This window comes from Topomyia yanbarensis, chromosome 2 (genome assembly GCF_030247195.1).
Source record: "Topomyia yanbarensis strain Yona2022 chromosome 2, ASM3024719v1, whole genome shotgun sequence".
Taxonomy (NCBI): Eukaryota; Metazoa; Arthropoda; class Insecta; order Diptera; family Culicidae; genus Topomyia; species Topomyia yanbarensis.
Window position 1 is genome coordinate 215,154,347 of NC_080671.1, and position 26,503 is coordinate 215,180,849.

The window sequence follows — 26,503 nt, forward strand, 5'->3', positions numbered from 1 at the left end:
GCGTACGTAGTCTCGTCATTTGCTTTGACGAGCACGGCTTCTCCTTTAGGCGCCTTTTGACGAGCCGAGGGTTCTGATTTCCTCTTCTGCTCCCCTTTTCGCTCCTCCTTCATTTTTTGCTGTTTCCCGTGTTTCTCCTTCCGACCTACAACGGTACTCCAGCTTTCACCCTGTAAGGTGGCGCCCTTCCTTCGGCAGCAACAGCGTCCTCGAGCGTCTGCCTCTTTGTCCCACCTGGTCTTTCGTCTCCTGGCGAGGATCTTGTCCCCTTTGGAGTTATGGGAACTGACGTGTTCTCAACTCCAATCTGCCTCTCCTTACCCTGTTTCGGAGGGGCTAGGAGAATACCCAACAAACAATTTAGCTGGATATTGGCTTGAATAGTTCTTGTTCAGCTTATTCTCTCGGATCAATGGTTTATTCAGCTTTCTTTGTTTGTTGGGTAGTGGCCTTAGCCGACTCCAATGCTCGCTCAGCTGCATCCGCCCTCTGCGTTGCCGTATCATACTCTTTCACGGCAGACAGTAGCTCCTTCCGGATTCTGATGACCATCTCTTTAATGTCTTTATGGACATTGCTTCTCGTGTCCACAAACTTGTGGAGCTCCTCCACCAAGTGCTTCGCTGCCACTACCTTTGGCGTTTGTGGGGTGTAGCTCATTCCGCTCTGTTCTGGCTGTTTTTGCTGCTGCTGTTGCTTCGGCTTCCCCTCCTCCTGCTCTTGCTGAATGACTTCGGCTACTATTGGTGGTGGTGACCTCACCAACCCACCTCTGGCAAACGAATTCACCGTACCTGCTCCGTTTATATTAGTTGTTTGTTATTTCTCCATTTTATTGGGTCCCAACTGCGGGCCGCTATCTCCACTCGTTGCACATAGTCGCCTCTCGCGATCCCGTGATTATCTATGCTGCCAAAAAGCAGCAGTGATGTCATGCAAGGTTTGATACTATCCCTTATGGGTGTGTTCAGAGCCGGATCGGCGTAAATCGGGAATGCTCCAACCGAACCTAGTACCACCAACCAAATGATGACGAGTTTGGAACGTACCCGGGGACCTGCCAGGGTTTTGTTGGAACGGAGGCAGCCATGCTGTTAGCCCTCTCGCCATTTCAAGTCGGTGTCATCCTTCCTTACTCAGGGAGTAGAACAGCACGCCTGTCAGCCCAAAGTCGCCATCCTATTCGAGATCCGTGTCCTGTTCGTTGACGTTCGCCATGGCCAGTATGCCATAATCAGGATGTTACTGGCGTCGATCCTGATGTGCCGGTTGGCACTCCGGTTGGGCTAGAGTGCTTTTATTGCTAAGATCTTAGATTATTGGTATCATAGGATCTTAGCAGAAGCGGCACAGACTCGCTTCGTCGGAGCTGCTTTCGGAGTAATGGCTTTTTTTAGAGGTTTAGAAGAGCCCAATCCTAGCCCCACCATATCCTAGCAAAACTCCCCAACTCGCAGTATGGCCGTAAGGGGGGGGGTTCGTTAAGCCCCCTCCTTCCTGCCCCCGAGTGTGTGTGTGTATAACGGACAAACTCTCATTTGTGTTTCTTAGCAATGCCTGAACCGATCTTATCCACCAAACCAATTGCAAATGAAAGGCCTACTATCCAGACAGAACGCTATTAACTTGTATTGGATTCTGATGTTTAGTTTCCAAGATATGGATACTTGAAAGTGTAAAAAATGCGTTTTTTGCAGTATTTTAAAATAATTTATCGAAATTGATAACATAAATGAACATTTTATACATTTTTGGACAGCTTATACGAATACCTTTCGAACGAGCTATAGCTAGTTGAAATCGGATTGCTATCAAGAGAGATATTTAACACTGGATCCGGACGAAATTTTTTTACCATTTTCCATAGCAAGAAATAAGACCAAAAACAGGCAATTTATTATTAACGCCAAAACGGCTAATTTTAGGTCAATAGCCTCTTCGGGGAATTTAATGGGTGCAATATACACTTACTTTTGGTATTGTATTTTTGTTGGTTAATCCCCTACAAGTGAGATATTTTCATACATTTTCTTGAAAGTGTTTGTACTGGAATGATGCCTTCAGCGAACTTTTGCGAATAACTTTACTGAAGACATCAAATATCTATTTTGAATACTTTAAAAGCTATGGCTTGTTGTTCGTGGATTACCCTTTGTCATCTATTTGTTGTTCAATATAGTAATGCGCTTAAATAATCCAAATATTATTTCGATAAAAGGAGCTTCGTATTTAATTTTTCTGTCTACCACCGCTAAAAATAACCATCGAACAATTCTATATTGTCTGTATGAAACTTGATCACTTACAGGTGCATAAATTTTCATTTATGTGAACCTTTTGATAGCAAATTTTCTAACTTATAAACATCGGATCGATCTGGAACATATCTCGGAAACTGAAAAGCGAAATAAATAACTCCAAACAAAGGGGGTGGGCGTAGCGTAATTGGTAAATCGATTGCCTTGTACGCAGCGCACCTGGGTTCGAGTCCCGACCCCGCACATAGGGTTAGAAATTTTTCATAAGAGATTTTTCCAACCATAAGAGGCGAATGATCTTAAAACCTCTATAATCGAAATAAAAAAAACTCCAAACAGCAGCGTAGCCATAAGGAGGTTTTAAGGGCTCCTCCCCTGCCCCCCAACCAAAATTGATTGGATTTAAGCAAAAAATCTATTGATGCTGATTGATTTAATATAGTATTACAGTAATAATTATCTGATCAGTACATTCATAACCTTTTTTTAACATAATGAGCACTTATGAAAATTGTGAGAATGGGATCCTGATCTGTAACTGAACTATTGGTCGGAATATCATAGTTGGCTAATCACATCAATATCAAATACCTGCATGAAAACATTCCAATAGAAACTCATTCCGGAGTTCTGAAATTAATCCACAGATTTCCGGATGTGTCAGATGGACCGAAGTATGGATTGAGGTAAATTGTTTTTAATAGGAAGCGAAGTTGGAATTGGTTGAATATCTATGAAATATAAAACTGCTCACTAAAATCTTTCAACATTTGCTAAACATGTTTTTATTTTGGGAATGCATAGAGTTGATACGAAAACGTAATATGATTAATAACGAGAATAACACTTTCCAAAATCGGATTTCCTTTCTTTTTGAATAATTGCGTTTTCCGGTTGACTCTAGCAGGTACGGATCGATTTTTATGATCATTTGATTTTTGTTGTATTAACAATTGTATGATTAGGTAAAATAAATATTTGAAAATAGTAATTTAAGGTCAAGAGCACCTTATTTCGAAACGCCAATTTCGGAGGTTTAGTATCTTCGATGAATTCTACAAACGTTAAACAGCACATCATCTGAAAAGAAATTTATTGTCTTCAGTAATTTTTTTTGGAGTGCTAATACAAACCATTTCGTTGAAGACATGAAGGCTTCATGTGTTCAGGGTATCTAAATGTTTTAGTCTATTTGTATTTACCTTTAAAATAAATTATTTTTTTTTTTTTTATTTTTTTTATCCCTTTATGGGCAGCTAGGGCCGAGGGTGGTGGCTAACAGGTTTCATACATCCTTGACCTGACGGACAAAGCTATGGTGCCTTGAACACAGGCAACGCAGATCCAAGGCCATCATTGAAATGATAAGTTCTGCGTTTGAGATGTACTTCCCCCGGTTGCCAGACGTATGTATGTATGAATCTAATGTTCAGTCCTGGGTGGTGTATGCGTGGAAGGTGTGGTTTTTAGCGTTCGAGTCCAGGAGTGCATATCTGTCTGGGTTAGCGTGGGCGTTTACTAATTGTGTAATAGTGTGATCGCTAAAGGCTCGAGCATATGAATGCCAGCGTGTCTCCAACTTTGCGTGCATAAATCCGATTTTAGATCCGTGTTGCCATTCGCACATTCACGTGTATTCTCGAACGATCGCGCGCGGACCGTGAATCTAATAATTAATTTTCAGTGTATGGTAGAGAAACGTGTTGTCCAGTGAATCGGTCCAACTGAAGGCATGAGTCTAGGCTGATCGAGAGTAGAGAATTCCGAACGTAGCCAGTCTATGATCGCGCGAGTGGTGGGTTAATGCTTGAGACCGCGGTTGTAAAGTTATAGGTGCTGAAAAGTTCACTTAAGTAAAGGGGTGTTGGCGAAATTGCGAGCGTAGGTGTGTGCGGATGATTGAAATTGTAATGTAAGTTCGCGTTTTTGACCAGGTTTGTGTTATCGCTAAAGTTAGCGGCGTTTGGACGTTTTGGATGTGAATGTATATGGGAGAATATGCAATTGACTGTGCTTATGAATATCAGTATGAACCCAATTCAAGATACAGTAATAAAAGGAAAAATAACATGCCGAATGTTTCTTTTTTTAGGTCAATAACCGTGCATTGAAGAATGCTCAAAAACTCTGAACTAGGCCCCATCGAGTCCAGTCTGTCCGTCTCGTCCTGTCGTGTCTGGGGTTTCCAGGTTACATGCATTCACCAGATGAGACTAGCTTATGTCAGCTTACTTGTGCACTGGTTTCGTAGAATCGAGGCGATCATCGAAATGATAGATCCTACGAGTGAATGCACTTGGCTCAGTCACCTGTCAAGCTTTTGTGTATTTGTGTGTGTTGAGATATGTGTGGAGCCTGTAAATAATATTTTAATACGAATAATATTTTATACTTCAAAACAAGAAATGTGTAATATACTACTTGCAGTTTGTTGATCGTTCCTACTTATCTGATTCCATCGAGTATGAGAATACATCTCCATTGTTCTAAAACCTGGCGACGTCCGATGGCAGAGAAGAATCATTGTGGGCAGCAATGTTGCTCTTCTTGGATGTGTGAGCTCGAAAAGGTCATCACAAGAATATAAACGCATGAGACCGAAAATAAATAAAAAAAAATAAAGAGAAGAGTTAGTATTGTTATTGAGTATTAATAATATGCCGATTTTTTTCGAGAGTTGTCCTACTGGAACTGTAGAGCTAATTGATTTAATTAAGGCATGGACCTAGACTCCTGGAATCGAGGATAGAGACCTCCGGACGCGAACGACTCATGAATGCGCGAGTGCGGGGGACTGTAGGTTCACGTTTGAGACCGCGTTTGAGTGATTACAAGTGCTAAGACGTTCACATTATCACCGGGATGTTATAATGTCTGGAAGAGCGCGAGTATAGGTTGCGTGGATGGTCGCGAAGGGCTCCAGCATTTTTATATTTGTTTGTCGCGTGTATGTGACTTTGCATTCGATTTTTATGTAGTTTCGCGCGAACACGGGCATTTGGAGGTTCACTCTCGAGACCGGGATTGTTAATTTATAATTGCTAAACCGTTCACTTAGTCACCAGGGTGTTATACTTTTTACGAGATCGTGGGTGTGGTCGTGCGTGGATGATCGCGAAGGACTCGAGCGTTTGTATGTGGACGTTTTTGTCGCGTGTGCTAGTATGTAACTTCGCGTGGACACACCATTTTTATAAGCGTGCGGCCATTCGCATGTTCGCGCATTCTTCAACGATCGCACGTGGACGTCTTGTCTAGTTTTTATTTCTATTGGTCCAACCAAAGGCATGAATTTGAGCTACTATGATCAAGGGCGGAGACTTCCGGACGTGACCGATTCATGATTGCGCGAGCTTAGGTTCTTAGGTTCCAACGTTCACCTAATCAATCGGGGTGTTCGAATATTGGCGAGATCGCGGGCGTTCGTATTTGTGACCAGGTTTGTGTTATCGCGTAGGCCACGTTTGTACGTTTGGAATGAGGTGCCTGCAGAGAGAATTGGGCCCTAAACCCACATTGTATATTATTTGACCATGGCAGTGGATAATAAAGGTCGCCAAGTTAAGTACTAAAATTGATCACAATGTAGCTTAACTAAAAAGAAAATAATCGTATCCCAAGTTTATGTGATATCATCACTGTAATACTGCTTTGGTGGAAAAGCCCCCGGACCACATCAAGGTACAGTATCATGCCGAGGGTATTTACCTTTAAAATAAATTATTATGATTTTATTGTTTATGATGAATCTCTGCTACTGTCTACAAACAATAAAATTTACATTTAACCAAAGTTTGAGTTTGTGAATATCATTTTATAGCTCGATATACTCCCTACACGTAGTATATATGCCTTCAATAAAGTTATTTTAAATTATAGTCTCGACACATTCGCTAAAGACACTAATTCTGTCACTTTTTTTGAAAAAATAGTGATCCCTAAATTTAAAACTTCAAAGATAACCGGTTCGGAATTATACCATTTTGACAGTAAGTTCGATTTACACCAAACTCGCATCAAACCGAATTTCCGGCTACGCCGCTGACTCCAAGTAAGTAGAAACAAAGTCGTTCTACAGTCGTCTACAAAAAACTTCTTCGAATACTGCCTATCTGTTATACTACATTGAAGACCCGATTTGATCAGCCCCTGATTTAGTCTACACCCGATTTTGTCAGCCTCATATGAAAATGTTTTATGGCTTCTAGCAGACGAACAAGACTGAATTTGAGTAAATCCTTTCTTGCGCATAGTTTCCTTATCTCAAAGATGCAAATACGCATAAAAAATCATTTTTTTTTAATTTTACGCTAGAATCATTAAATAAACAGAAATTGCTACCAGACTACATCAAGGGAAAAGATAGGGACTACATCAAGAAAAGGGGAAAATATTTTAACAACTTCGTTTATTATAAAGAAAGAAAAAAATATGTCATATTGTATTGTATTGTCTTCGATTAAAAAAGTTACATCGCACTGACTTAGACTAAACACTAACTTAAACCTATTTTTAATTTAAATGATTCTTTACTAATATGAAAATCAAACAAATGATAGACACTGTTGAAGCGTTGACAGCAAACATCGAAAGGATTAGGGTAAGCAGGTTTAATACGCCCCCCTTAAGCAAAAATAGCTATATTTCACCATTCGACGCTATGATATTCTCACTAACTACTCTAATTTATTGTTATATTAGTTAAAAATTAGTACCCGTTTCATTTTTTATTAAAAACATCCTGATACAAGTACAATTAAACATTTTTCAAAGATGCCCAAATTCTAGTTTTTTCTTTCACCCAGGGCAAAATGCCCCCAGTGAAAGTGTAATATGTCCCACAACAAGAGGACGGTATGCCCCACAGCAATCGGTGAGTATGCCCCACAACAATGGGTGGGGCGTTTTGGCCGGTGATGAGCTGTTGTGAATACATGAATAATTTTACACACACACATAGTTTTAAGCCAAGCTATAAACTAAGATAGTAACTATAACATTCTAGTAAGCTACTTGAAATAGTTCTATCGAATCTGACTATTTCTAATTGGTTGTAATGCTTTTGGAAAAAGTGGAAGCTTACATAAAAGTAGCTCTTTTGAAACTTTTGTGTATATTGTTGATTTGCAACATATTAAAAATACCAAACTAACTTAGTACGTTGATTTCATGAAACGATACTGTTATCAGTCATCGAATCGAAGAGGGGCATTTAGCCCCGGTGGGGCGTATTATACCCTTTTACCCTATTCTGGCCATACTGCGTGCGATGTGTTGAGCGTCGGAAAAAAATCAATTCTCCGAAAAGATCTTCCCGTAACGTTCAGGTCAAGTTTTGCTAGAAGCGCAGGAGAGTCTATGTTGTCTGTCAGAAGGTCGAAAATGAAAAGTCGTTGCAGAAAGACCCGTCTGTTTTGCTGCGTAGGAAGATTGATGAGGATACAGCGATCTTCATATGGAGGAAGCTGGAGACGATTTTACCAGGGTAACCGACGAAGTGCAAACCTGATAAAGTTCTTCTGTACCCTTTCGATACGATTAATGTGTATGGTGTGATACGGAGCAGTGATGTCCCTATCCTCTGTGCAGTAAAGAGAAATTGAAATTACTCCCCACACTCTGGCAAGCAAAACGAGAGCGCTTCTCTTTCGTTCATATAGACCACCGTATTTGATATGTGTAAGCGCATGTTGATGGCAGAGGTAAATTTTCATACATCCAACACTAGGCGTGTTTCGAAATTCAACATTGCTCAACAATTGGTCATCGATGACCAAATTGTTGAGTTAAACATGGCCGCCGTGATTTTTTTCAGTGAGCGAAAGAGAAGACTTTCGCTCTGTTGTGATACAAAACATCGGGTGCAACATTTCATGTAGGAGAGCAGCAACGCACGTATCCTCTCCCTTTTGAGCGAAAACAGAGAATTTAAATTCCCCCCTCAGGGTTGCCACATGCACATATTTTTCTCTGATAGCCCAGATTTCTTAAATCAGTTTTTGATGCTTCAAAGAGAATCATAATAACCGGTGTCGTATTCCGCACCGATGAACAATAGAATAGTAATTAAATGCCGACGACAAATTATATTGCTTATTGAATGTTGAATGTCGCGGTATGATATTCTACTTCAACGACCTACACAAGTAAATTTCAAACTATTACACAAACATTACTGGCATCCTTGGTTGGTATGCATATACGTTTTCACCTTTGTCATCATGGCATCAATTTTTTTAGCTTCGAGTAAGTAAATTTAGAAAAATGTTCTATTTAAAAATAATAATATAAAAGTCCTTGAACTAAATAATCTTTATTTTTCGCAGGCAAAATCTCGTCAAGGGATCCGTGGAAACAACCGTCATCCGTGTCTAAAGCATTAGCTTCTGTGTAAATCGCACTTCACTTGAACCTTTTCCGTCACTTCCACCGGCTGAGACCGTACATGCTAAGTTTGGGCCAGTTTCTTTGTTCGGCAATTTTAGAACCGCAAAGTCAGTGGGTGATAACAAATAAATGTCGCTTTTTATCTCACACAGATAAACTTTGTGCATCTAAAGGTAAGTAATGATATAACTATGTCGTTTTTGCTTGACCTCGAAACAGTCAGGTTTATACCCCAGCCGCTGTCAGCTCACAAATTTTTAAAACAATTGGGGTTAGAACATGACTTAGTTTCGCTTAAGGCAAAAACGACAGACAAACTATTCTTACATTATTTTGAATTACAGCTCATTGCAAAATTGGTTTGGTGAATACTGATCATCGATCATTCATCCCGAGCTAGACATCCGTTACATACAAAAACCAGTGAAGGAAGATTCATCCGTTTAATCAGAACGACTGCCACTAGACGGTTGGCCAACAGATTTCTAGATCCCCGAAAGGAAAAAAATCGATGTCAAGTGGCTATGCTGCTAGTGTACAGGCAGGATAAAATTCAAAGCCGATAACAAAAACAATCGGAAGGTGGGAGAGCTACGTTCGGAGCGTCCAACGACGATCATTGGCCATTCTCATGCAGTTTAGTAGCGGAACACCCGCCCGCCCGGATATATGTTACCAGTCGACGGCCAGTTTTGCTTAATATGCTATAAATTTAATGTAAAATGTGTGTCGTATGTGCTGGTGTTGTACTTCGAAAAGAATATTGAAGGAGAAAGTGAATTGTAATTAATACTTTTATTTGAATAAAGAAAATGTATTTCCATTAGTATGTTTTTGTATCGTTATCGCAAGGTTTATATCCGTCTTACTTCGTTGGATCACTTCTTTTCAGGAAACATTAAGTGATCGGGTACTCGCAACGAATGTTTAGTGGGACAGCTGACTCAATAGTTGTGATAGGGATGAAAATTGTTTGTTGTTGCGCTTGAAGATTTTGATAGATTCTGTTGGTGCATTATTGTCGTGTTTTGACTTTTAAACTGCGCTGTTTTCTATACAAATCGAATGTGAAATATAGCATATTTCTGGCAAAGCTATTTCATTTTAAAAATACAAACCACCGGTCTACTCGAACTCGTCGTCTTTTTATTGCGTACCAGATGCCTTAAGGGGTCTGGGGACAGTATCATGTTGTATATGTATAGGAAGGGCATCTAAAATGCTACGAATTAGCGTTGAGATTCGGATTTTCTGACCATTTGTTCAAAAGTTAGGTCCAAGTTTGTGAAATCATTTAAGCAAATGAGGTTCTTTTTGCTATCAATTTTTGAATAACTGTCACCAAGACCATTTTGCCTTAAAGAGTGGGTGGCACCATCATGTTGTATATGCATAGAAAGGGCATCTAAAATGCTACAAAATGGCGTTAAGTTACTGAATTTTCGTTTTTTGCTCAAAAGTTAGATCTAAGTTTGTGAAATCATTTAAGCAAATGAGGTTCTTTTTGCTATCAATTTTTGAATAACTGTCACAAAGGCCTTAAAGGGTGGGTTGTGTAGGGATTGAGAGAGGAGAGAGAAAAACAAATATGAAGTTGAAGGCGCGAGAATGAGAAGAGGAAATATACAGGAGTGACGGATAGAATTAAACGAATGGAAAAAAAGTTCGTCAGTTGTGTGATTGACTTTGAGTGAGAAAGTTGTGCTTTTGGGACATCCGGACACGACAGGTTGCACCATCATGTTGTATATGCATAGAAAGGGCATCTAAAATGCTACAAAATGGCGTTGAGTTATTGGCTATTTGTTTTTTTGCTCAAAAGTTAGATTTAAGTTTGTAAAATCATTTAAGCAAATGAGGTTTTTTTGCTATCAATTTTTGAATAACTATCTCCAAGGCCTTAAAGGGTGGGTTGCGCCATCATGTTGTATATGCATAGAAAGGGCATCTAAAATGCTACAAAATGGCGTTGAGTTACTGGATTTTCGTTTCTTTGCTCAAAAGTTAGATCTAAGTTTGTAAAATCATTTAAGCAAATGAGGTTCTTTTTGCTATCAATTTTTGAATAACTGTCACCAAGACCATTTTGCCTTAAAGAGTGGGTGGCACCATCATGTTGTATATGCATAGAAAGGGCATCTAAAATGCTACAAAGTAGCGTTGAGATTCGGATCTTCTGACCATTTGTTCAAAAGTTAGGTCCAAGTTTGTGAAATCATTTAAGCAAATGAGGTTCTTTTTGCTATCAATTTTTGAATAACTGTCACCAAGACCATTTTGCCTTAAAAAGTGGGTAGTACCATCATGTTGTATATGCATAAAAAGGGCATCTAAAATGCTACAAAATGGCGTTGAGTTACTGGATTTTCGTTTTTTGCTCAAAAGTTAGATCTAAGTTTGTGAAATCATTTAAGCAAATGAGGTTCTTTTTGCTATCAATTTTTGAATAACTGTCACCAAGGCCTTAAAGGGTGGGTTGCACCATCATGTTGTATATGCATAGAAAGGGCATCTAAAATGCTACAAAATGGCGTTGAGTTACTGGATTTTCGTTTTTTTGCTCAAAAGTTAGATCTAAGTTTGTAAAATCATTTAAGCAAATGAGGTTCTTTTGGCTATCAATTTTTGAATAACTGTCGCCAAGACCATTTTGCCTTAAAGAGTGGGTGGCACCATCATGTTGTATATGCATAGAAAGGGCATCTAAAATGCTACAAAATGGCGTTGAGTTACTGGATTTTTGGTTTTTTTCACAAAAGTTAGATCTAAGTTTGTGAAATCATTTAAGCAAATGAGGTTCTTTTTGCTATCAATTTTTGAATAACTGTCACAAAGGCCTTAAAGGGTGGGTTGTGTAGGGATTGAGAGAGGAGAGAGAAAAACAAATATGAAGTTGAAGGCGCGAGAATGAGAAGAGGAAATATACAGGAGTGACGGATAGAATTAAACGAATGGAAAAAAAGTTCGTCAGTTGTGTGATTGACTTTGAGTGAGAAAGTTGTGCTTTTGGGACATCCGGACACGACAGGTTGCACCATCATGTTGTATATGCATAGAAAGGGCATCTAAAATGCTACAAAATGGCGTTGAGTTACTGGATTTTCGTTTTTTTGCTAAAAAGTTAGATCCAAGTTTGTGAAATCATTTAAGCAAATGAGGTTCTTTTTGCTATCAATTTTTGAATAACTGTCACCAAGACCATTTTGCCTTAAAGAGTGGGTGGCACCATCATGTTGTATATGCATAGAAAGGGCATCTAAAATGCTACAAAATGGCGTTGAGTTATTGGATTTTCGTTTTTTTGCTCAAAAGTTAGATCTAAGTTTGTAAAATCATTTAAGCAAATGAGGTTCTTTTTGCTATCAATTTTTGAATAACTGTCACCAAGGCCTTAAAGGGTGGGTTGCGCCATCATGTTGTATATGCATAGAAAGGGCATCTAAAATGCAACAAAAGCGTTGAGTTACTGGATTTTCGTTTCTTTGCTCAAAAGTTAGATCTAAGTTTATAAAATCATTTAAGCAAATGAGGTTCTTTTTGCTATCAATTTTTGAATAACTGTCACCAAGACCATTTTGCCTTAAAGAGTGGGTAGCACCATCATGTTGTATATGCATAGAAAGGGCATCTGAAATGCTACAAAGTAGCGTTGAGATTCGGATTTTCTAACCATTTGTTCAAAAGTTAGGTCCAAGTTTATGAAATCATTTAATCAAATGAGGTTCTTTTTGCTATCAATTTTTGAATCACTGTCACCAAGACCATTTTGTCTTAAAGGGTGGGTGGGGGTGATGTTCTATTTAAAAATAATAATATAAAAGTCCTTGAACTAAATAATCTTTATTTTTCGCAGGCAAAATCTCGTCAAGGGATCCGTGGAAACAACCGTCATCCGTGTCTAAAGCATTAGCTTCTGTGTAAATCGCACTTCACTTGAACCTTTTCCGTCACTTCCACCGGCTGAGACCCTACATGCTAAGTTTGGGCCAGTTTCTTTGTTCGGCAATTTTAGAAAACGTCACCGTATTCGGGGTATGCCAGGATCATTGTGGAACCGCAAAGTCAGTGGGTGATAACAAATAAATGTCGCTTTTTATCTCACACAGATAAACTTTGTGCATCTAAAGGTAAGTAATGCTATAACTATGTCGTTTTTGCTTGACCTCGAAACAGTCAGGTTTATACCCCAGCCGCTGTCAGCTCACAAATTTTTAAAACAATTGGGGTTAGAACATGACTTAGTTTCGCTTAAGGCAAAAACGACAGACAAACTATTCTTACATTATTTTGAATTACAGCTCATTGCAAAATTGGTTTGGTGAATACTGATCATCGATCATTCATCCCGAGCTAGACATCCGTTACATACAAAAACCAGTGAAGGAAGATTCATCCGTTTAATCAGAACGACTGCCACTAGACGGTTGGCCAACAGATTTCTAGATCCCCGAAAGGAAAAAAATCGATGTCAAGTGGCTATGCTGCTAGTGTACAGGCAGGATAAAATTCAAAGCCGATAACAAAAACAATCGGAAGGTGGGAGAGCTACGTTCGGAGCGTCCAACGACGATCATTGGCCATTCTCATGCAGTTTAGTAGCGGAACACCCGCCCGCCCGGATATATGTTACCAGTCGACGGCCAGTTTTGCTTAATATGCTATAAATTTAATGTAAAATGTGTGTCGTATGTGCTGGTGTTGTACTTCGAAAAGAATATTGAAGGAGAAAGTGAATTGTAATTAATACTTTTATTTGAATAAAGAAAATGTATTTCCATTAGTATGTTTTTGTATCGTTATCGCAAGGTTTATATCCGTCTTACTTCGTTGGATCACTTCTTTTCAGGAAACATTAAGTGATCGGGTACTCGCAACGAATGTTTAGTGGGACAGCTGACTCAATAGTTGTGATAGGGATGAAAATTGTTTGTTGTTGCGCTTGAAGATTTTGATAGATTCTGTTGGTGCATTATTGTCGTGTTTTGACTTTTAAACTGCGCTGTTTTCTATACAAATCGAATGTGAAATATAGCATATTTCTGGCAAAGCTATTTCATTTTAAAAATACAAACCACCGGTCTACTCGAACTCGTCGTCTTTTTATTACGTTCCAGATGCCTTAAGGGGTCTGGGGACAGTATCATGTTGTATATGTATAGGAAGGGCATCTAAAATGCTACGAATTAGCGTTGAGATTCGGATTTTCTGACCATTTGTTCAAAAGTTAGGTCCAAGTTTGTGAAATCATTTAAGCAAATGAGGTTCTTTTTGCTATCAATTTTTGAATAACTGTCACCAAGACCATTTTGCCTTAAAGAGTGGGTGGCACCATCATGTTGTATATGCATAGAAAGGGCATCTAAAATGCTACAAAATGGCGTTAAGTTACTGAATTTTCGTTTTTTGCTCAAAAGTTAGATCTAAGTTTGTGAAATCATTTAAGCAAATGAGGTTCTTTTTGCTATCAATTTTTGAATAACTGTCACAAAGGCCTTAAAGGGTGGGTTGTGTAGGGATTGAGAGAGGAGAGAGAAAAACAAATATGAAGTTGAAGGCGCGAGAATGAGAAGAGGAAATATACAGGAGTGACGGATAGAATTAAACGAATGGAAAAAAAGTTCGTCAGTTGTGTGATTGACTTTGAGTGAGAAAGTTGTGCTTTTGGGACATCCGCACACGACAGGTTGCACCATCATGTTGTATATGCATAGAAAGGGCATCTAAAATGCTACAAAATGGCGTTGAGTTATTGGCCTTTTGTTTTTTTGCTCAAAAGTTAGATTTAAGTTTGTAAAATCATTTAAGCAAATGAGGTTTTTTTGCTATCAATTTTTGAATAACTGTCTCCAAGGCCTTAAAGGGTGGGTTGCGCCATCATGTTGTATATGCATAGAAAGGGCATCTAAAATGCTACAAAATGGCGTTGAGTTACTGGATTTTCGTTTCTTTGCTCAAAAGTTAGATCTAAGTTTATAAAATCATTTAAGCAAATGAGGTTCTTTTTGCTATCAATTTTTGAATAACTGTCACCAAGACCATTTTGCCTTAAAGAGTGGGTAGCACCATCATGTTGTATATGCATAGAAAGGGCATCTAAAATGCTACAAAGTAGCGTTGAGATTCGGATTTTCTAACCATTTGTTCAAAAGTTAGGTCCAAGTTTATGAAATCATTTAATCAAATGAGGTTCTTTTTGCTATCAATTTTTGAATCACTGTCACCAAGACCATTTTGTCTTAAAGGGTGGGTGGGGGTGATGTTCTATTTAAAAATAATAATATAAAAGTCCTTGAACTAAATAATCTTTATTTTTCGCAGGCAAAATCTCGTCAAGGGATCCGTGGAAACAACCGTCATCCGTGTCTAAAGCATTAGCTTCTGTGTAAATCGCACTTCACTTGAACCTTTTCCGTCACTTCCACCGGCTGAGACCCTACATGCTAAGTTTGGGCCAGTTTCTTTGTTCGGCAATTTTAGAAAACGTCACCGTATTCGGGGTATGCCAGGATCATTGTGGAACCGCAAAGTCAGTGGGTGATAACAAATAAATGTCGCTTTTTATCTCACACAGATAAACTTTGTGCATCTAAAGGTAAGTAATGCTATAACTATGTCGTTTTTGCTTGACCTCGAAACAGTCAGGTTTATACCCCAGCCGCTGTCAGCTCACAAATTTTTAAAACAATTGGGGTTAGAACATGACTTAGTTTCGCTTAAGGCAAAAACGACAGACAAACTATTCCTACATTATTTTGAATTACAGCTCATTGCAAAATTGTTTTGGTGAATACTGATCATCGATCATTCATCCCGAGCTAGACATCCGTTACATACAAAAACCAGTGAAGGAAGATTCATCCGTTTAATCAGAACGACTGCCACTAGACGGTTGGCCAACAGATTTCTAGATCAACGAAAGGAAAAAAATCGATGTCAAGTGGCTATCCCGATCAGAAACACATAACAAGAATATTACAAAACTATATCTCCCGTTGTTACTTGTTATAATTTTCTGTTATTTTAACTACTAACGAGACCAAATTCATAACACAATATGTTACGAAAATTGCATTCTGTTATAATCTTGTTATTTCATTCTGATCGGGATGCTGCTAGTGTACAGGCAGGATAAAATTCAAAGTCGATAACAAAAACAATCGGAAGGTGGGAGAGCTACGTTCGGAGCGTCCAACGACGATCATTGGCCATTCTCATGCAGTTTAGTAGCGGAACACCCGCCCGCCCGGATATATGTTACCAGTCGACGGCCAGTTTTGCTTAATTTGCTATAAATTTAATGTAAAATGTGTGTCGTATGTGCTGGTGTTGTACTTCGAAAAGAATATTGAAGGAGAAAGTGAATTGTAATTAATACTTTTATTTGAATAAAGAAAATGTATTTCCAGTAGTATGTTTTTGTATCGTTATCGCAAGGTTTATATTCGTCTTACTTCGTTGGATCACTTCTTTTCAGGAAACATTAAGTGATCGGGTACTCGCAACGAATGTTTAGTGGGACAGCTGACTCAATAGTTGTGATAGGGATGAAAATTGTTTGTTGTTGCGCTTGAAGATTTTGATAGATTCTGTTGGTGCATTATTGTCGTGTTTTGACTTTTGAACTGCGCTGTTTTCTATACAAATCGAATGTGAAATATAGCATATTTCTGGCAAAGCTATTTCATTTTAAAAATGCTTACAAACCACCGGTCTACTCGAACTCGTCGTCTTTTTATTACGTGCCAGATGCCTTAAGGGGTCTGGGGACAGTATCATGTTGTATATGTATAGGAAGGGCATCTAAAATGCTACGAATTAGCGTTGAGATTCGGATTTTCTGACCATTTGTTCAAAAGTTAGGTCCAAGTTTGTGAAATCATTTAAGCAAATGAGGTTCTTTTTGCTATCAATTTTTGAATCACTGTCACCAAGGCCTTAAAGGGTGGGTTGCACCATCATGTTGTATATGCATAGAAAGGGCATCTAAAATGCTACAAAATGGCGTTGAGTTACTGGATTTTCGTTTCTTTGCTCAAAAGTTAGATCCAAGTTTGTTAAATCATTTAAGCAAATGAGGTTCTTTTTGCTATCAATTTTTGAATAACTGTCACCAAGACCATTTTGCCTTAAAGAGTGGGTGGCACCATCATGTTGTATACGCATAGAAAGGGCATCTAAAATGCTATAAAATGGCGTTGAGTTACTGGATTTTCGTTTTTTTTGCTCAAAAGTTAGATCTAAGTTTGTGAAATCATTTAAGCAAATGAGGTTCTTTTTGCTATCAATTTTTGAATAACTGTCACCAAGACCATTTTGCCTTAAAGAGTGGGTGGAACCATCATGTTGTATATGCACAGAAAGAGCATCTAAAATGCTACAAAATGGCGTTGAGTTACTGGATTTTCGTTTCTTTGCTCAAAAGTTAGATCTAAGTTTGTAAAATCATTTAAGCAAATGAGGTTCTTTTTGCTATCAATTTTTGAATAACTGTCACCAAGACCATTTTGCCTTAAAGAGTGGGTGGCACCATCATGTTGTATATGCATAGAAAGGGCATCTAAAATGCTACAAAATGGCGTTGAGTTATTGGATTTTTGTTTTTCTGCTCAAAAGTTAGATCTAAGTTTATAAAATCATTTAAGCAAATGAGGTTCTTTTTGCTATCAATTTTTGAATAACTGTCACCAAGACCATTTTGCCTTAAAGAGTGGGTGGCACCATCATGTTGTATATGCATAGAAAGGGCATCTAAAATGCTACAAAGTAGCGTTGAGATTCGGATTTTCTGACCATTTGTTCAAAAGTTAGGTTCAAGTTTGTGTAATCATTTAAGCAAATGAGGTTCTTTTTGCTATCAATTTTTGAATAACTGTCACCAAGACCATTTTGCCTTAAAGAGTGGGTGGCACCATCATGTTGTATATGCATAGAAAGGGCATCTAAAATGCTACAAAATGGCGTTGAGTTACTGGATTTTCGTTTCTTTGCTCAAAAGTTAGATCTAAGTTTGTGAAATCATTTAAGCAAATGAGGTTCTTTTTGCTATCAATTTTTGAATAACTGTCACCAAGGCCTTAAAGGGTGGGTTGCACCATCATGTTGTATATGCATAGAAAGGGCATCTAAAATGCTACAAAATGGCGTTGAGTTACTGGATTTTCGTTTCTTTGCTCAAAAGTTAGATCTAAGTTCGTAAAATCATTTAAGCAAATGAGGTTCTTTTTGCTATCAATTTTTGAATAACTGTCACCAAGACCATTTTGCCTTAAAGAGTGGGTGGCACCATCATGTTGTATATACATAGAAAGGGCATCTAAAATGCTACAAAATGGCGTTGAGTTACTGGATTTTCGTTTTTTTGCTCAAAAGTTAGATCTAAGTTTGTAAAATCATTTAAGCAAATGAGGTTCTTTTTGCTATCAATTTTTGAATAACTGTCACCAAGACCATTTTGCCTTAAAGAGTGGGTGGCACCATCATGTTGTATATGCATAGAAAAGGCATCTAAAATGCTACAAAATGGCGTTAAGTTACTGGATTTTTGGTTTTTTTTCTCAAAAGTTAGATCTAAGTTTGTGAAATCATTTAAGCAAATGAGGTTCTTTTTGCTATCAATTTTTGAATAAGTGTCACCAAGGCTTTAAAGAGTGGGTGGCACCATCATGTTGCATATGTATAGAAAGGGCATCTAAAATACTACAAAGTAGCGTTGAGACTCGGATTTTCTAACCATTTGTTCAAAAGTTAGGTCCAAGTTTATGAAATCATTTAATCAAATGAGGTTCTTTTTGCTATCAATTTTTGAATCACTGTCACCAAGACCATTTTGTCTTAAAGGGTGGGTGGGGGTGATGTTCTATTTAAAAATAATAATATAAAAGTCCTTGAACTAAATAATCTTTATTTTTCGCAGGCAAAATCTCGTCAAGGGATCCGTGGAAACAACCGTCATCCGTGTCTAAAGCATTAGCTTCTGTGTAAATCGCACTTCACTTGAACCTTTTCCGTCACTTCCACCGGCTGAGACCCTACATGCTAAGTTTGGACCAGTTTCTTTGTTCGGCAATTTTAGAAAACGTCACCGTATTCGGGGTATGCCAGGATCATTGTGGAACCGCAAAGTCAGTGGGTGATAACAAATAAATGTCGCTTTTTATCTCACACAGATGAACTTTGTGCATCTAAAGGTAAGTAATGCTATAACTATGTCGTTTTTGCTTGACCTCGAAACAGTCAGGTTTATACCCCAGCCGCTGTCAGCTCACAAATTTTTAAAACAATTGGGGTTAGAACATGACTTAGTTTCGCTTAAGGCAAAAACGACAGACAAACTATTCCTACATTATTTTGAATTACAGCTCATTGCAAAATTGTTTTGGTGAATACTGATCATCGATCATTCATCCCGAGCTAGACATCCGTTACATACAAAAACCAGTGAAGGAAGATTCATCCGTTTAATCAGAACGACTGCCACTAGACGGTTGGCCAACAGATTTCTAGATCAACGAAAGGAAAAAAATCGATGTCAAGTGGCTATGCTGCTAGTGTACAGGCAGGATAAAATTCAAAGTCGATAACAAAAACAATCGGAAGGTGGGAGAGCTACGTTCGGAGCGTCCAACGACGATCATTGGCCATTCTCATGCAGTTTAGTAGCGGAACACCCGCCCGCCCGGATATATGTTACCAGTCGACGGCCAGTTTTGCTTAATTTGCTATAAATTTAATGTAAAATGTGTGTCGTATGTGCTGGTGTTGTACTTCGAAAAGAATATTGAAGGAGAAAGTGAATTGTAATTAATACTTTTATTTGAATAAAGAAAATGTATTTCCAGTAGTATGTTTTTGTATCGTTATCGCAAGGTTTATATTCGTCTTACTTCGTTGGATCACTTCTTTTCAGGAAACATTAAGTGATCGGGTACTCGCAACGAATGTTTAGTGGGACAGCTGACTCAATAGTTGTGATAGGGATGAAAATTGTTTGTTGTTGCGCTTGAAGATTTTGATAGATTCTGTTGGTGCATTATTGTCGTGTTTTGACTTTTGAACTGCGCTGTTTTCTATACAAATCGAATGTGAAATATAGCATATTTCTGGCAAAGCTATTTCATTTTAAAAATGCTTACAAACCACCGGTCTACTCGAACTCGTCTTTTTATTACGTGCCAGATGCCTTAAGGGGTCTGGGGACAGTATCATGTTGTATATGTATAGGAAGGGCATCTAAAATGCTACGAATTAGCGTTGAGATTCGGATTTTCTGACCATTTGTTCAAAAGTTAGGTTCAAGTTTGTGAAATCATTTAAGCAAATGAGGTTCTTTTTGCTATCAATTTTTGAATCACTGTCACCAAGGCCTTAAAGGGTGGGTTGCACCATCATGTTGTATATGCATAGAAAGGGCATCTAAAATGCTACAAAATGGCGTTGAGTTACTGGATTTTCGTTTCTTTGCTCAAAAGTTAGATCCAAGTTTGTTAAATCATTTAAGCAAATGAGGTTCTTTTTGCTATCAATTTTTGAATAACTGTCACCAAGACCATTTTGCCTTAAAGAGTGGGTGGCACCATCATGTTGTATACGCATAGAAAGGGCATCTAAAATGCTACAAAATGGCGTTGAGTTACTGGATTTTCGTTTCTTTGCTCAAAAGTTAGATCTAAGTTTGTGAAATCATTTAAGCAAATGAGGTTTTTTTTGCTATCAATTTTTGAATAACTGTCACCAAGACCATTTTGCCTTAAAGAGTGGGTGGAACCATCATGTTGTATATGCACAGAAAGAGCATCTAAAATGCTACAAAATGGCGTTGAGTTACTGGATTTTCGTTTCTTTGCTCAAAAGTTAGATCTAAGTTTGTAAAATCATTTAAGCAAATGAGGTTCTTTTTGCTATCAATTTTTGAATAACTGTCACCAAGGCTTTAAAGAGTGGGTGGCACCATCATGTTGCATATGTATAGAAAGGACATCTAAAATGCTACAAAGTAGCGTTGAGATTCGGATTTTCTGACCATTTGTTCAAAAGTTAGGTCCAAGTTTATGAAATCATTTAATCAAATGAGGTTCTTTTTGCTATCAATTTTTGAATAACTGTCACCAAGACCATTTTGTCTTAAAGGGTGGGTGGCACCATCATGTTTATATGCATAGAAAGGGCATCTAAAATGCTACAAAATGGCGTTGAGTTACTGGATTTTCTACTGGATTTGCTACAAATTAGCGTCGAGTTTCGGATTTTCTGACCATTTTTTCAAAAGTTAGGTCCAAGTTTGTGAAATCATTTAAGCAAACGAGGTTCTTTTTGCTATCAATTTTTGAATCACTGTCACCAAGGCCGTTTTGCCTTAAGGGGTCTGCGGTCAGTATCATGTCCTAGTTCTAATTATACTTCGACAGGACATTTAATTCCGCATCCAATAACATATTGATCATAAAAATCGTTCGAGTAATTGCAAAGACGGCGCCGGTAATAGAGTGGTAAGCGTGACCGCCTGCCACTCATTCCAGTTGGTATGGGTTCAATCCCAGCCGAGGTCGTTGAGATTTTGCTGAGGTGAAAAAAATCTGTGGTCACGTCTTCCTTCGGAAGGGAAGTAAAGCCGTTGGTCCCCGGTCCATGAGTTGATGGATCCTCTTGTCTTGCCCAGATAGAGGGGGTGAGTCACCTCTCTGGTCTGTAGCTTATGAAGAAGTAGAATCGAACTTCTATACTTACCAACAAATATCCTTCTCCCGTGATACTTGTAGAGTGCACATATATACGGCCTCTAGCAAAAGAAAGTGTCGGACTAACATTCCTTCCCTTCCTTTCTGCGATTTACGGTCGGGCCTGGCACCCGCTGGTATTGATCAATAAACACTTTAGGATCACCAGAAGTTGCACATTGAAAGATGTTTCGCTACTCCCTCGCAAATCATCTACTGATTCCCTGTGCAACTTCAGCTAGTCCAGATCGATAACTGAGTAGCAGCCAGGGGTGGTCGCACAAGCTCACAAGCTCAAGCTCAAAAATCGATAGAGTAATGGCAGTTATTCAATTATTCCCAAATTAGGAATTGTTGCGGATGGACACTTAAGGCGAAAAATGAAATTTCGAGATAACTGCCGTGGTGCAATGCTGATCACAGTAGCAATGCCACATAAACCCCTAAGAGCCATGGGAGACAGTTCATATTTATACTTAAATATTATATTTTTTGTTCCAAGTGCGACATCGTCAACATTTTGCTCATCAGGTTCGTGGCAGTCGTGCCTTTGTAAATATATGTGCCAAGCTCAATAAGAATATAATAAACATTTCCTCATATATTGATCATAGCTAGCTATTTGAAAAATGAGAATAGCACATTTGCCCCACGAGGTGGAATAAAACAGGTTTGTTTTTGTAGGAGTCGACATATTCGATCAGTCGGTCCGAACCCTCGGAGATTGAGAAATGTCATTAGGTAGCCGTCATATCTAGTGCAGGAGTGCAGAAATTACTATTTAGTTAGTACGCGAAATAAAGAAGGTCTCTTTTAGTGAACGACCGTTATAAAGTAAAGACGTGATCTTTTATATAATCCCAGTTATCACAGTGGCGACGAGTGGGATAAGTTTTTCTTTTCTTCAAGTGATAAAGTTAGTGAAAACGGAGAAGAGTTTTAGCTGGATTGCTGTCCGGGATAACGCTCTCGCTAGACGCCGATTATATCAATCCAGGTAATTTTTAATCGGGCAAATTTCAAGCATTCGTTTGTTTTGTGAGAAGAGCCATTTTCTTTTACGGAACTGGGTTTTTGTTTAGTCGATTTCTTTTGTTTGTAGTTTTTTTTAACAAAGAAATTGACTAGCCATTTTGTTCCGAAGCTGAACCCAATTTTTATTCGATATTTTTTCGATTGTTTTATCCAAACAGAGCACGGCAGGATTTTTGTCGTGACTATTTTGTTGGAATCTGGATAAAAGCACGTTTGCTGATTTTTGTTGCTGTTGTTGCTGGTGTTGCTGCGAGTTGGATTTTTTTTTGTGTGGCTGTAGGGACCGGAATTTGCCACGTGAGGCTTTTGGCAGTGCTGACAGGAATCGCCATTTTCTTCAAAAAAGAATTATAGTTTTGTTAGCGCATTATTAGTTTTTTTAATATACATTTACTCTTATTTAATCATGCCTTTGATTGGCTCAATTGAATCTTTTGTTCCTGGAATAATCCCCTTTGCTCAATATGTCGAGCAAATCGAATGGGTTTCTAAATGTAATAAGGTGCCAGAAGCTGACAAGAAAACTTATTTCTTGGCTTTATGCGGAACAGAAACTTACAGTGACCTAAAACTCCTGCATCCAGGAATAGATTTTTTGAATTTGACCTATGAAGCCATTTTGGATTCATTAAAAAAAACGTTTTGACAAAACTGAAAGCGACATGTTTCAAAGGTATAAATTTTACAATATTGCTCAAGGTCCTGACGATAAAGCTGAAGATTTTATCCTTAAAGTCAAGCTGCAGGCTGAAAGCTGTGCGTTTGGGGCTTTTAAGGATACCGCGATTAGAGATAAACTTGTCATGGGTGTCTATGACAAAAATTTACAGCAAAGATTAGTCGAGGAAGAAGATTTAACTTTAACAAAAACTGAAAAATTTATCGTGAATCGTGAGGTAGCTGGGGTGCGAGCAAGATTGATTAATGATGGGAACATGACCGTGGTTGCTAAAGTGGATGCGGGTAGAAAGATTTATTCGGGCTCATATCGCTCGAGAAGTCGCGAGAGGACACTGAATAGGAGTAGAAGTAACAGTCGCAGTAGGAGTCATTCTTTTTCCAAAGGCAGGAGAAATTTCTTTTGTGATTTTTGTAAAAGAAAAGGGCATACTAAAAAGTATTGCTTTGAGCTGAAACGAAAACGAAAGCTACAGGTAAAATTTATGGAGCCGGAACAGACGGCTAGCAGGACGGATTATTTTAAACGATTACGGGAGGATATGCGGAGCAGTGGTTCGGAATCAGAAGACGAGAAATGCATGAAAATTGAATCGGTAAAGCAGATTAGTGAACCATGTTTAGTTGATGTATTTGTAGAAGGTAGAAAGATGAAAATGGAGATAGATTGTGGATCTGCGGTCAGCGTAATTGAAGATTCCTTTTACAAACAGAATTTAAGTCATTTGCCGCTTACGCCTTTTCTCAATAATCTTGTTGTGGTAGATGGAGCTAAATTGGAGGTATTGGGGAGAATTTTTGTATCAGTGGATGTGAATGGAATCAGCAAATATAATTTGGAGTTAATTGTATTGAAAACCAAAAGACATTCACGTAAGATTTTTCCACTTTTTGGCCGGAAATGGCTAGATGCGTTCTTCCCAGGGTGGCAAAACACCTTTTCCTCTTCCATCAATCAATTAGCAGTGGCGGATAAAGCGGTTGACGATATGGTGGATGATTTAAAGCGTTTCACTTGGCGGCCGGACGTTTACAGCACACAGAGAGCAGTTACGTTTGGCGAAAGAAACTCGTCGTCCACGTACCAGAATACATTTGGACCGAGTATCGCCTGTCCGTCTATCAAAACACAGCATTAACGAGATGAACGAGCCACAACAGCATCATGAATCAGAAATTGATTCTGCACGAGAAAGTTCGCAGGATGATTTTTGCGGGTTCGCATCAGATTCATTCCTATTTGGTGGGTTTTCCCAACCAGGTGGAATGGAGGACTCTTTATGTACAGATCATCGGATGGAAGATCTGAACCAATTACAATCTGGAATACATCAAGAGTTCCAGAGTGAAGACGTTTCGAGGCCCACGATAAGGAGATCAACAAGAACCAAGAAAATCAAGCGCTGCGAAGATTACATTTATAATTAATGTGTTCGATAAAGATTTATTGTTCTATGGAACATTCGAATTAATTTTTAATAGTAAATTAATAATAAGCTAGTTTGATCATGAATAATAATTTAGCTTTCTAAATGCATAACAAAAACTAAAGGGTGAAGAGTTGTAGGAGTCGACATATTCGATCAGTCGGTCCGAACCCTCGGAGATTGAGAAATGTCATTAGGTAGCCGTCATATCTAGTGCAGGAGTGCAGAAATTACTATTTAGTTAGTACGCGAAATAAAGAAGGTCTCTTTTAGTGAACGACCGTTATAAAGTAAAGACGTGATCTTTTATATAATCCCAGTTATCACAGTTTTAATGTAAAACCAACTGAAATAAAGCCTGGGTTGAACACTATACGAGCTGCTTACATACACAATAGTCAATAAAAAAATGCACATTTTGGAGCGCACTTGCGCTGCTATCAGGTTGTTCTGATAAACATGGATCCATGTTCCCAGGTTTCGAACTAAAGATATGTTGACTGAATTTACGAGCCGTATCATTCAATCTACCCGGTCTCCATTCCAGTAAATTAGAGATGAGTAAAATGCTGATTCAAGTCCTGCTAAAAATCTTGAATGAATTTGATAAAATAAATTCGGGTGGCAAAATATTAAATTTTTTCGATGGATCCTTTCCTTGGCCTGATATAAGGCAAATACGCTAACAGGCTATCGTCACAAATAAACATGCAAATGCAAATGAAAAGGTTTAGCGAATATTCCTAACATTCTTTGCGAATAGAATGTTCAGTAGTTTTCCAGTTTATACTTATCCCGGTTGATCCAAAGATCAAGTTCAGAGCAGATTTGTAAGCTACACTAACGAATTAGAATCGCTAATCGCCTTACAAATGTATAAATCCACGCAAAAAGTAACAAAGTGAAATCAACCAAACCGCGATCAGAATCTGGTATGGGGGAATCGGACATATTCTCTATAAACAGCGAATCGTAGTAATGTAGAAGTCAACTGTTCATTTCTCTACTATCTGTTCATTTTTTATGGTCAATTTGATATGAGATTTGAACAAACAGTTGTTTTCAGTTGGAAGATGACTTAATCAACGAACACCAAAATTATAAATTTGCGCTGTCAACATATTATGTTATATATTTGCGATTATATTATATATTTACAATTATTTTATGTTGAATATTTACGTTTTTTGACGTCCCCATTTGGTCAGTTTAAAAAGCATCAAGGGGCTGATAAAATCTGGTCATCACTGTATAAAATCTAAGACACTGGCTATGGCCTATCAATCCAGCTTTCCTATCCTTAGCCTATCAATGCCTTGAAAGATACTTTCACCCTTTTCTCTATAGCACCACTAATCCGTTTGGCGAGCACTCCGGTGATTCCGTGGAACCATCATCAGGCCCGTTCCGTGCAATTATTCCGTGCAGCGTGGCTGGTTTGTCGTTTAGTATATCACGACGCTTTTTCTAGTAATCGTCGAACATTAGCGCGGCCAGTCATTCGAACATGCCACCGATAGTTCAATAGAATAAAATAAACAAAAGCATAACCATAATAAAATCATTTTCTGTATTGCATTTAACGTACTTGGTAACCAAAAAGCAATCTCATACTTCGAGTACCAAATCCTTCAGCAAACTCTTCCAGCTCTTCGATGGCACTCTGCGAAGATTCGTAGAATAAATCTTTCACTTCCAGTGCTAGCCGAAATGGTAATGGACACACTAATAGACAACGTCTTGCGGACAATCAACATCAACATACCCATCATCAAAAAATATGTGGACGATCTATTTCTTGCAGTTCCTAAAGATAAAATTCCACACGTCATCAACTCATTTAACGAGTATCATCCAATGCTACAATTTACCTGTGAAGAAGAAAAGGAAAATCGTTTACCCTATTTAGATATGACACTAATAAGACTGGACAACCAAACCATTCGTACACAATGGTATTCAAAGCCTATGGCGTCAGGTAGACTGCTCAATTATAAATCTTTCC

The 26,503-nt window shown here is 38.3% G+C and overlaps 1 protein-coding gene across 8 annotated transcripts in view; it reads right to left on the bottom strand.

The window, feature by feature from the left end:
* The window catches only part of LOC131682876 (uncharacterized), a 564,793-nt gene that overhangs the window by 105,978 nt on the left and 432,312 nt on the right, over window positions 1-26,503 (bottom strand). The window contains exons 5-6 of one of the 8 annotated variants that reach the window (XM_058964668.1): window positions 26,264-26,305; window positions 26,149-26,161 (exon numbers count right to left, since the gene is read on the bottom strand). The exons of 6 other annotated variants lie outside the window; for them this stretch is intronic. In XM_058964668.1, the coding sequence (XP_058820651.1) occupies window positions 26,290-26,305 (16 nt within the window). In that variant the 3' untranslated portion in view covers window positions 26,149-26,161; window positions 26,264-26,289. Of the gene's footprint in view, window positions 1-26,148; window positions 26,306-26,503 lie in introns of those variants that run through there. One more of the 8 variants, XM_058964667.1, reaches the window with a different exon arrangement.